At 40.8% G+C, this 12,508-nt stretch overlaps 1 protein-coding gene across 5 annotated transcripts in view; it reads right to left on the bottom strand.

Annotated features, from left to right (window-relative positions):
* ROBO1 (roundabout guidance receptor 1) overlaps window positions 1–12,508 on the bottom strand; it is a 1,032,053-nt gene that overhangs the window by 68,367 nt on the left and 951,178 nt on the right. For all 5 annotated transcript variants that reach the window (XM_074971626.1, XM_074971617.1, XM_074971599.1 and 2 more), the window contains 6 exons: window positions 12,009–12,180; window positions 9,681–9,886; window positions 8,252–8,333; window positions 7,930–8,098; window positions 7,668–7,834; window positions 2,358–2,479 (listed from right to left, as the gene is read on the bottom strand). In XM_074971626.1, coding sequence (XP_074827727.1) covers window positions 2,358–2,479; window positions 7,668–7,834; window positions 7,930–8,098; window positions 8,252–8,333; window positions 9,681–9,886; window positions 12,009–12,180 — 918 coding nt within the window. The remainder of the gene's footprint in view (window positions 1–2,357; window positions 2,480–7,667; window positions 7,835–7,929; window positions 8,099–8,251; window positions 8,334–9,680; window positions 9,887–12,008; window positions 12,181–12,508) is intronic.

The following is a 12,508-nucleotide window of genomic DNA, read 5'->3' on the forward strand; positions in this document are numbered from 1 at the left end:
GGTGGATCTGTTTGCCGGATTGGGGTATATATTTTAATAGTTCAGATGATGAATACAGAAATCAAACAAAGAAACAGGTCAACCTTCCTGAGGAGTGGAAGCCTCCCAGCTTGCACAAAATGACCCTTGCTTCCTCCCCACTTCCTTGTGGACAAAGTGGATTTTAAAGGGCAGCCAAGTGGCACTATCTACATTCTGATGATTATGCTTGACTCTGTCAAAGGCCAGATAAATCCAAACACTTCCTCCATTCTCAGTGACTCAGCAGGGGGCTACTGTGCTGTAGAACTGGTGCTGTTTTAAGCAGCCACCAACAGGGCCAATAAAAATCAGCGTTTTAAAGGAAGGAAGCGACCAATAAAGGTGGATCAAAACTGCACTCAGTTGACTGGATTGTCATTTGCAGTAAAGCCACTTTATGTCACTTGGCAGTGTACAAAGGCCTTAGTGTAAATAAGAACCAGGGTCAATATATTTGGGGATACTTGAGACAGGAGGTTACCTAATAGAATCGGTGTCTTGTGCAGCTTTCAATATATTTTAGTCACTGACTTTGATAAATGATTTCTGATGTATAGGCAAATTTGAAAATAAAAACGTCTACTTAAAAACATTCAGATTTGTCCCATTTAAACTATTTTATCTGGTGACATAATAAAACTGTTTGTTTGCAATGTAATACCCAAGCAACATGTTTTGTTTCAAATAACTGACTGATGAATGGCTGCTCGCTAAAATTGAGGTAATGCTTAATCTTTGAAATTGCAGTCAGAGACCACCCAAGAGACCAAAAAAATTGGCTGCCTGGAAAAGCTTGTTCTGTAACTAAAGGTCAAACAAAATCATGCTTGGAAGTTTGGTGATGTTTTTAAGTGGTCAGTTGAAACGGGAGATTGCCTGCTGCAGGTGGTCCTTACTGCAGGTTTCACTGTAAATACTGGGCATCACAGCAGTCAGTTTCTTTACAGTTCTTGACTATGTAAAATGCTTTCTTTACAAAGTTACGCCATGCTAGCTGTAGCATCTTGTGATCACTTCATTATCATGAATCTTGCCCATATGCGCAGGGTTTAGCTGATCGCCATATTTGGGGTCGGGAAGGAATTTTCCTCCAGGGCAGATTGGAAGAGGCCCTGGAGGTTTTTCGCCTTGCTCTGTAGCATGGGGCACGGGTCACTTGCTGGAGGATTCTCTGCTCCTTGAAGTCTTTAAACTACGATTTGAGGACTTCAATAGCATAGATATAGGTGTGAGGTTTTTTGCAGGAGTGGTGGGTGAAATTCTGTGGCCTGCGTTGTGCAGGAGGTCAGAGTAGATGATCATAATGGTCCCTTCTGACCTAAATATCTATGAATCTATGAATCATGCCTGTCAATATTTTGAGTTGATCAGAAGGGAGCCCAGATGACAGTTTAAAGCTCCATTCCCTTGGGATTAATTGTCTCCAGGAGTGGAGTTGCCCCTCTCTTTTCCTGACCACCTAGTTGATATTGCTTAAAACAGCTGTTCGTTCATTTACATTGTCTTATATCTTTCCTTGAATAGACTTATTCCTTTCTCATACTGTACTCTCTTCCTTTCTTTTTTCCTTTCTCCTCATCCATCCCCTTCATGCCACAATTTATTTCCCTGTATTCCTTCAATTTTTCTAAGCCCCCAATCTTCCCATTCTCTCTCCTTGTCCCTCCTCTGTATCTCTTCCTACCCCTCTCCCTTGGGGACTCCTATAGTATCTTTTTCTTTTCTTGCCCTGGTTTTCCTCCTCTTCCATCATAACCTCCATACTTCTGACCTAACTGCTACTGACCAATGTGATTGTTTCCCATTGTGTTTTTCTTTCCCACCGCAAGTGTGTTCACTTTTAAGCTAGTAATTGCTGTGCTGTAGGAGGAAGTGCATTTCTCAATATCTGATCTGGGGTGGGTGGGCATGGCAACTACCACATACCACTTCCTGCAACTCTGGTTGATAGACAGAGGAGCTATTGTGTTATCTCAAACATGACTTAGGGCCTGATGCACCTCTCACTGAATGCAACGGAATGGCTCTCATGAACTTGACTTTGGATCAGTCCCTTCACCTCCTGACAAAGGATGCTGAGCACCCTGGATATGGCACAGCACTCTCTGTAGAATGAGAAGATAACCTAGGTTCTGATTAAGACAGGCACAGTCAGGGGAGTGCTGTAAGTGCCAATACACATGAAATGATTTTCATGTACAACAGCAAGCTATTTTCATAGCTTCTTGATATAGTTTAACTCCACCATCAACAGTGCGGTGTAGTATTGGGATTTAAATAAAAGTTTCCTTTCTCCCTACCCAAAACCCACCTCCCATTTTATAACTTTTACTTACTGTCCAATGAACTTCAATTGAGGAAGAAGAAAGGATAGTGGGGTTGTGAAGATGCAGAACCACATCCCCGAGCTCTCTCTGGACCTGTTTGTGATCCACACCCTGGCTTGTAGGTGGAACATCTGGAACAATGTAAGAACCCATTCTTATAACTGAATTGAGTCTTCCAAGTACATAACTTGATTGACAAATAGGCTTAATCACAGTACCCACTAGAAGAGCCCAAATGTGCAGGAAATAGAACTACGTGAAGCATTTTCACAGCAAAATGGCCAAAACCAATCTGCTTTTTCAGTGGAAGCAATGTGGGGAGAGGGAAGAAATGGGTGGGTGGGTAGTGGGTTGGGAGCAAGGAGTAAAAAGAAAGAACAAGGTCAGGGATAACTATGGTAAATTACAGCAGTAGCATCACCTCTCATCATGCAAATATCTCTTTCCTGCAGGGAAGGGGAATCTCCTACAGCACACTCCAAACACCATAGAAACGAGGAAACAATCAAGGAGGGGCAGAAGAGTAGGTGTGTCTAAAAATAAATTCAGTAGCACTCTAGCAAGTGTTATTGTTGGTTTTTAATTACCTATTAACTGTAGTATAGTAATTAAATGAGGGGAAATGAACCACACAGATACAAGGTCTTCCAAGGGCAGGAGACTTCAGTGAGCAGGGGCCAAAGCGCAGTTGCCTTCTGTCTCCCTTGATATTTGCAAATCCAATACTGGTCTCTTATTGTTGAAAGAATTGTTCATACATATGAAAAGAGGAATTCCATTTGATGTGTTCTATCATTTGAGCTGGTACAATGGGGTGAGGATGTTTTCCATGTACAACTCTCAAAAAGCATCTTGGGCTGAAAAGAAATGACTCTCCCCATATGATACATTTATAGTGCACTCATCACCATGATATCTGAAGTGTATGTGTACCATGGATATCAGAGTACAGTATTTTTATATTCATTTCATAATTTCCCTTTTTTCACTTCATTATACACAAAAACTATGTTGGCAACAGAGAAAATCTCAAGCTCGGAAATTCACATGAAATGAAAAGTGCTGATTTTTTTTTTAAACAATCACAGATATGTGTGAGCATGTTACACACACTTCGCTCCATGATACTACTCTCTCAGTCTAATCTTTTCTAGTGTTTAGGCAAGGTTATGAAATCTACAAGCATTCTTCTTTCTGAAACATTCAGTAGGATTCTTGGCAATTTCAATATCTGCCTGTTCACAAGAATGGCCAGAGAGGGGGCATAGAGGAAAGGTGTATGTGCATATCCATGCCTGCAACAAAGCCAGATCCATGAGTTTGTTGCAAGTGGGTAGTCCATCTGAGGAGTGAAAGCGGCAGAATGTTGATGACCTCCCTATGGAAATTGCTTATATAAAATATGAAGGGGACACATAAAAAAGTGTAACTTTTGAGGGGATAGTTACATTTCCAGCCCATTACCCAGTGTATTTTTAAATAATTCACTGAGCATCAAATTAAGAAATTATCTATCTATATATGTACGAAGTTACTGGCATGTGAACAAATTCTTTATCCAGCAACACAGTCCACATTTGAGACTGTCAGAGCTATGCCACCTGGCAATTTGTTATACAGCTCTTCCAACATATTCATAAGAGTGTGGGATTATTTCAAAACTAAATAATCAGCGTGTGGCCTATGTGCAACCAGTGGGTGACAAATCTGTCTGCTTAGCCATGAAGACTGATTAAAATAAATACACCATTATGCAGCTACTGTATCCAAATGAAAAACATTCTGCCAAATTGTCCACAAATCCATGCATCTTTTCCTCCTTCTGATACTCTTAAAGACAGTAACTTCTGCAACTTGGATTTGTGTAAATCTCTGACCATCCTTTTGCCTGGAGCTTAAAGGGAGAGTCATCTTAATAATTAGCAGCCTAAACAGAAGATGGCACAACAGTTGAGTCACCAACAATATAATAAACGGTTAACAAACCTTGTCATTCATACCTGTGAACTACACCTTTGAACTACTCAGTACAGCTTATCTACTCTTTGGCTTTCTCATTTCAACTTTCAGCTTTCCAGAGCAAAGACTGTCAATATTCTGTATCTGAACAGATCCAAGCACATTGTTCAGACTTTACTAATACTAAAACGGCAATGGCTGAGTGAGAGGGGGAGAAGGGGATTGCCACATTTGAACTATATTTAGCACAAGATCTCTAAAGCAATCAGCCTCCATGACCAGAAGACAATTTTGACCTATTCTGGCTTGAGAGGAGTTCATGTGAGAGTGAGGTGATACTGGGAGGAAGAGGGAAATGCTTTCAAGAACTAACCTCTTTTATAACATTTCCCACAACTGAGGACATATGCCCTGAGATTGTTAATTTGGCATACAGGTTTAATGCCATTTTGATCTCCTCAATTCTACTAGAGATCCAAATAGCCACGAAAGCAAAAAACATCCACTTCCATCTTCAATTAACCAGATTATTTTGTCTCATCTTATAAGAAGCACACTAGGCCCCAGTGATATATGCATTTGGGAGTTTCAGGCTTGATATAACAACTCAGATTTAGGATTGAAGCCACAAATCCTGAAAAACTTCAACTGGTATAGAACACAGCAGCCTGCCTGCATAGCAACACGGGTTGCCATATCGACGAAACTCCAGCGAATTGCCCCTACATTGACTTCCCATAGAACACAGAAATCACTTCAAGGCCTTGTTATTTACACCCATCCATGGGATTAGCCCTAACTATTTGAGAGATCATCTCTCCCTCTGTGACCATGATCTCCCATGATGGCTATGCTCTACTGGAACAATGAAACTGTCATACAACAGGGGAAGTTTGTGGGTGCAGAGGATGGAACTTTCGCAGGAGCTTGAGCCAAATCGTGTAATTAATTCGCACAAGAGAATGACTAAAACCCAAGCAATCTGAATTAAATGTAAAACTCATTTCTTTGATTTGCTTTCCCTCAGGAACTTCTTCAGGGTACGTCTACACTGCAATCAGAGGTGTGACTGCAGCACATGTAGCAGCTTTGATCTAGCTGCTCAAATAACAATAGAAGCAAAGTTGTGGCAGCATGGTCAGCAGCATGGGTTGTATAAAACTTACTGGGACCTGCGATATGCACTCCAGCAGCTAGCCCACGCTACTGCAGCTTCACAGGTATTATCTGAGCTAGCTCAGGTATGTCTTCACATTCTGCAGTCACACCTCTAATTTCAGTGTAGATATACTCACAGACAACAATGCATGTCCTCACGCGCACACATAGTAAACTAATAAAACTAATTCTCCTGTAGGCTGGTTAGTAAGAAATTGAGAGTTTATCATTGTTAATTCTCTTCTGAAATACTTACTCCTGGGGGGATGCTGCACCAATGCGGGGATGCAGAATTCATAGGGCCCGTATTTTTCGGTACCCCCATGCTGAAAAATGCAAAAAAAGATCTGCAGGGGGACACGCGCCTCATCTCCAGCAGCCCAGGCAGTGCGTCTGTTCCAGCATGCCTGGAGCAGTCTCTGAGATGGGGAAAGGCACTGGACGTGCATGCCTGCAGGATCACCATTGAGGGGGTGTCTATTTATTATGCACGAGGCAGGCTAAAGACACAAATTTTTACTCCTGGGGGGATTCTGCAGGACGGCACGCCCACAGAAAACGGCATCACTGCACATTTCCTGCTTTTCCCTGCAGAAAACAGCAGGGAAGCAAAGGGAAGCCACGCCGGCGGGAGGAGGGGTGATGACGATATGTGCAGTTTTTTGGGGGGGGATTGCTCCCCAAACAGAGGCGAGGCATGGGGTAGGCACACAGGGTTAGCAGGGGTGGTGACTTGTATGGGCTCGTAGTGCCCGGGCTCCAGCAAATTCAGGGTCCCCTCATGCACTCCAACCCCTTGCCCCAGCCCAGAGCCCACACCCAGGACCCAAACTCCCTCCCACACCCAACACCCCCTCCTCCCCTGCACCAGCCCAGAGCCCAAACTCCCTCCCAGAGCCCACACCCCTGCCTCACCCAAACTCTCTCCCAGAGCCTGCACCCCAACTTCCCTTTTGCACCTCAACCCCCTGCCCCAGCCCAGAGCCTGCACCCAGCACCCAAACTCCCTCCCAGAGCCTGTACCCCAAACCGCCTCCTGCACCCAAACTTCCTCCAGAGCCTTAGGCTATAATTATTGTGTGCATAATTTTTAATTTTTTGGCACAGAATTCCCTCAGGAGTAAATACTTGAAAGGCACTCAGATAATATGGTGATGAGGAGAGAGAGAATTTTGCTTTTAGCATAAATAGCATATTGTGTTAGATTTATGTATGTGCATTTTCTCAGGAATGTTTTATAACATCTGATGGCAAATGGGTAATTTGCCTATGTGACAACTAGTGTTGTGAGTTTAGAGGTAGACTGGCCATCAGATTAAGAACTTCCCCGTCTGCACTGGTTCACCTTCAAAAGTTTTTCACATCTGTGTTATTTTCTCAATCTTTGATTCTCATGAATTCAATAAAGTTATCAGATTGGAAACACATGAATGCACAGTTCTGACTGCACAGTGCCTACGTGCTGTGTCACAACTTCATTTGTTTTCTATATTAATCTAAATTTATTACAATTTATTATAATTATATTACTGGGCCCATGACTTCTATCTGCCCGAGGAATAGTGTTTGTATTTCACATGATTCCTTACTCATATTTATGCAATGTTATTATAGTAGTGTGGGGACATTAATTCCATCTGCTTCACTACAGGGGTTGTGGCTTTACTGAAGTCTCTTTTCCCGCACTGCACTTACCTTTAATAGTAAGCATTTTGCTGAGGATTACACTTTACTTGTGAAGTGGTATCCTGATCCTCCAAATTTTTAATTTCTCTGCTTCCCCAATACAACATACAGCACATAATACTACATGCTCTCTCTCTGTGAATCCTAACCACAGCTTGATTCTCCTTTTAAATTGATAGTATGAAAATTGTGAAATTTCCACAGAATTTGGGGGTTTGTGTGAAAACTTCACAAAGCCAAAGACTAACAGTGCTGCTAAGACGGGTCACTCAATTAGGTGTAACTATATTTGGATAAAAATTATTAGGGTTCCCTTATGTCAATGTGATAACCTTTTCAAGTAGCTTTTAAATAAAATGCAGCTTCTGAGCAATGTAAGTTTACCATCTAGTAGATGCAGTGACTTGTAGACATCATTTTGAAGTTAGCATAAATATGATCACCACATCTAACATTACTCTGTAATATATCATTACAGACATTGTGGGGCCTAAATGCTTCAGTAAATAGGTTTACCTTGAGTTTTCACTGGGTCAGATATCTGGCTAGGATCACTAAGTCCATATGCATTAGCTGCCCTCACAAGGAAGAGGTAAATTGCATTAGGTTTCAGCCCTTTAACTGCAAAACTTTCAGTTTTCACATTTTCTGCTACAGTTTGCCAACTGCTACCAGATGCATGGCTAAGGATAAAACACACAGAACAGCAGGTTAGAGTATGCTAATTGAACCATATATAAACTGTAAGTACAACCAGGTCACATGAGAATCCTAATACCTGAAGGCCTCTATTATATAAGACGTTGGAGTTGCACCTGAATTCAAATTAGGTTGCCATGACAGTGTTACTGTATTTCTGCTGACATCTGTAACTTCAGGTTTTGAGGGTGCACTAGGAATCAAGTTTGGGTCAGTCGGTCTTGGCGGTTGCACTGGAACTCCAAATTCTAACAAAAAGGGACAAATAGCTAAGTATGGATAGAAAGTAGGTGGGGGTTCAATGATGTTCACATCTGCATTATCAATTTATTACCAAGTTAGATAAATGTTGCATGTTAATTTCTGATTTTCGTCAAGCAGAGAAAACCTGATTGATTTACCTTGGACCTCAATATAAGCACTCCAGGTTGCTTCGCCACTTGGAGTTGAGGCAATGCAGGTATACCGGCCAGTGTCACCGAGCTGAATGGGGAGAGAGGAAAATAAATATTTGGAACAATCAGGCACTCGGTGGGCAGGAAAAGTAACTACAAATCTGTATATCACCAAGCATATGGATAAATACATTAGAATTTCCCTACCAGAAACTTCTCATGTTAGAAGGCAGGCCTTCACACACTGCTAAGTGAGAATCTGTACATACTTCTTCCATTCTATTTAAAGGCACAGGAAAATGCCAACACTTTTTAATGTATTAATTCTCATTCTGTAATGAACGAAACTGCCAGACAAATCACTAAATCACTCCTTACCCTGCCAAACTCCCACTGAAGTCCATGGGGAGAAATAAACTCAGAAAGCCCCATACAAGGGCCTATGCACTACTTAAACTCCCACTTAAGTGGTGCTTAGGGATTTATGCAGGGCCTCAGGAGTAAATTTCAACCTTAAAACAGGGCTTTTCAACCTTCACTGGGCCATGTACAGGTTGGGTTCTCTGGACTAGGGTGAATTTTACTCTGTGGCAGACCAAATACAAGGATCCCCATATACTATTATAATCCAAATCTGAACAGTGGATTATTTGTCCACCTGTGACTTAATCACAATTCAAAAGAGTTATGGTCAAAGAAATGAGACTATACTCAACTATCAGCACCAAAAAACAAAAAGACAAAAAACACGCACAATACTCAGAAATGAACGGTCAGAGGTTCAAATTCTGCATTGGCACAGTGCATTGGTGTTTCCTGTGACCAGGTAATCATGACATCATCAGGTAGCACACTGCTGGGTGAGAAGTCTTACAAATGATTTTATTTTATTACTTTGATTTACCAAGGCGCAAAGACTCTACAGATAACCACAGATGTTCTAGAGCAGTACAATATTTTAAGACATCATACCACTTGTCTGGAATGAACAGCAATATTGGCCAGGTATCCTGCTCCAATTCCCCAAGGAAGTCATCCACACAGAGCTGATTAACCACTTTAAATATTTTATATATATGTCAAGATCTACCTTCCATACACTTTGTACCACATATGCATGTGTAATCTTGAACCAAAAAAGGCATAAGAACAGGTACTATATAGGGACAGGAAACTAAACCCTGAATTTTACCTGTGAATCTGGAAGAAAAAGTTTTCCTCTTTTAACACGGTAGCTATGAATGTATATGGTGTAAGGGTATTAACATCATGGCTTTTTTGGTTTTTTGGCTTTCTACACTACTCTGCAACTGTGAAATCCTGAACTAAGGTGGCATGTTTGTGTGTGGAGATTTAGATTATTTTCATATATTACAGAGCTGAAGCTTTTGGTCCTTTACAAACAGTGTAAAGATTCATTGTCATTTCAACCTACCTTGGCATATCGGATCTGTAAAGCTCCTGTCTCCAGCTGCTTGATGCGAGAGTCCTGGGTAGAGATGAGGACCCCATCCTTTCTCCAGAGGATTGTGGGCATTAGAGTGCCTGTGGCCACGCAGCTGAGTATTAACGTACCATCCACAGCTACAGTCTGATTCACAGGACCCTGTCGAATGACGGGGGGAGGCCGGTCTGCAATCACTGCCAGAAGAAACAACAGGCAATGGATTTTTGCAAATGAAAGCAATTTTCTAATCAGCTAAGCAACAGCAGTTGCTTGAGGCTTTGAAACAAACTGAAGATAATTAAGCAAGTAATTAAAGTATGAGACATGCATTATTCCGGGTATATTAATATGATGCACAGCTACAGAATATTAACATGATATACAATATATTATTTTCAGAGGTGAAGGGGTGTCAGAAGTTGTGAGTTGGCATCTTCTAGGCACACTGAGTTCCATAGTCTTTAGATGTGATAATGAAACAAAAAAGGATTTCTCAGTTTCTTTGAAAAGGCACACTCTTTACTTTATATATACACCTTCCCATGTGATGGGTCGGTATAATTTGGGATTTGGAATTTGAACATTCGTTTACAGATAACTAAGAAGGCAGATGGGAAGGGAATAATTCAGCAAATATGCAGACACACAGTTTCCTAGTATGAAGCTGACTAATGGTAGGGTGGAATAAGTACAAAGCTGCTGTCTGGAAAAATATCAGCTTTTTCAATTAAAAAAATGTTTTGCAAGCATTTCCTTATACTCAGTTCTGTGAAAAATTATCTGACAGTACTGATTTGAAATCATAGTAAGACTCTTTCACAGTATTTCTAATAATTTTACTGCATCTTACACTCAACATAAATTAGCTATCTGTGATGAGTCATTTCAACGCTGTATTTAAATAACGGCACAAAGTACTTTTAGTACTTATGCAAAGGAGAAACTATTGTCTATGTGTTGTGTCCACCAGAAGATTAGCAATTTTCCCAGAAGTGAAACCTATGGTACTGTACTTCAGTAGCTTCTCCTCCTAGCTCAGGGATCAGCAACCTTTGGCACGTGGTGCGCCAGGATAAGCCCCCTGGCGGGCCGGGCCAGTTTGTTTACTTGCTGCGTCGACAAACTCGGCCGATCGTGGCTCCCACTGGCCCTGGTGCGCCACTCCCTGCAGCCCCCATTGGCCTGGAGCCTATCCCTGTCCTAGCTCATAATATCCTGAGATGTGCTGACACTATAAAATAACTGCAACTTAAAACAATATCCATTCAACAGCCTAATGGGAGCAGATGTGACTTGAAACCTTGTTTGTTAGCATGAAACATAAAACTGAAATCCTGATAATTTGTGATCATTAAAGATCCCATGACACTTTTCACAACCAAAGAGCATTAACAGTGATATTTTGGCCAAATTCCAACTCAGGTAATTACATTTGCATACCTAATTGCCACCCTGCATTTTCAATTGTGTGATTTATACTTTACTTCCTTGTCTTAACCTGTTCTGATGTGTTGCAGTACACTGTTAAATCTCTCACTCCGGAGATGGCTGAAATGATCCCCAGTGTAGTTGGAAGTTCAATTCGTTAGGTGTGTAAAGTGTTTGGAGGACCTTATGGAGAAAAGATGCTACATAAATGTAGGCTATTATATTTGGTTTGGAGGTAATTTTCTGTATAATGTATATATCTATAGGCTTTATATTTAGGTCTTACTTACTTGCTATTTAATTTAAAATAAATTATAAATTGGCATTTGCATAGTTAACAGCTGTGGCAATATCCTGATATGATACCATGGATGAAAAATACTTAAAAAACCTGTATATCACAGATAATATCAATATGTCTCTAATAATCTCAGCTATTGACCAATCAGGATTTTCTAATGATATATTTTTTCATGTAGCCATTCACTCAGTTTGTTAGTTGACCCAAGCTCCATGGGTAAAATCTTAGCCCGTCTGACGTCAGAGACAAAACTTCCACTAACTTCAGGTGGGCCAGGATTTCACCTTATCTGTCCTATCACTCAGGATATGTCAAAATAGCAGCTGGGAGGGTGCTCCCCTGAGTGGGTATACAGACAAGCTCTAGCTCTGTTTGAGCTAGCACACTAAAAATAGCCATGTGGATGCTGCAGCATGGGGAGCAGCTCAGGCTAGCCACCTAAAGACAATCCCACCACGAGCCCCTGGGTATGTACTTGGGCAACCAGATCAAGACACCTGACAATATTGAAGTCATGCTCTTCCACTGCTGATGTTGTGGTTTTAAATAAAATTGATAACTGTAAAATAAAAGTATCTTCACTTTACCATCAGTAACTTCCAAGTATGCTTTTGTTGTGATACTTCCTGCAACGTTTAAAGTCTGGCAGATATAGTACCCAACGTCAGACCTCTGGACACTTGTGATTGTGAGGTCACCAGTCTGAGAGACTGAAAAGCGGCTGGATGACTGAGGCGGCTGGTATGAGAAAAGCAGATTCTAGAATATATATATATATATATATAAGTGTATATATATATATAATTAGGAGAGGGAGAGAAAGAAATGGGTTAGATAGAATGTAACACATCTGCAATGTTCACCTTAATATCCCTAAACATGTGTGAGTTTATTATGCTATATATTCACATTATGCACAAAATATCTCTGTTATATATATATATATATATATATATATATATATATATATATATATATATATATATATATATATATATAAGCATTTCATTATTGTATACTAATTATGGGACCTGTTTTTGAAAAAAGGTAGGCACATCTGTGAACTCGTATTTGGATGTATCTTAAC

Source organism: Natator depressus, chromosome 1, assembly GCF_965152275.1.
Source record: "Natator depressus isolate rNatDep1 chromosome 1, rNatDep2.hap1, whole genome shotgun sequence".
NCBI classification, from domain to species: domain Eukaryota; kingdom Metazoa; phylum Chordata; order Testudines; family Cheloniidae; genus Natator; species Natator depressus.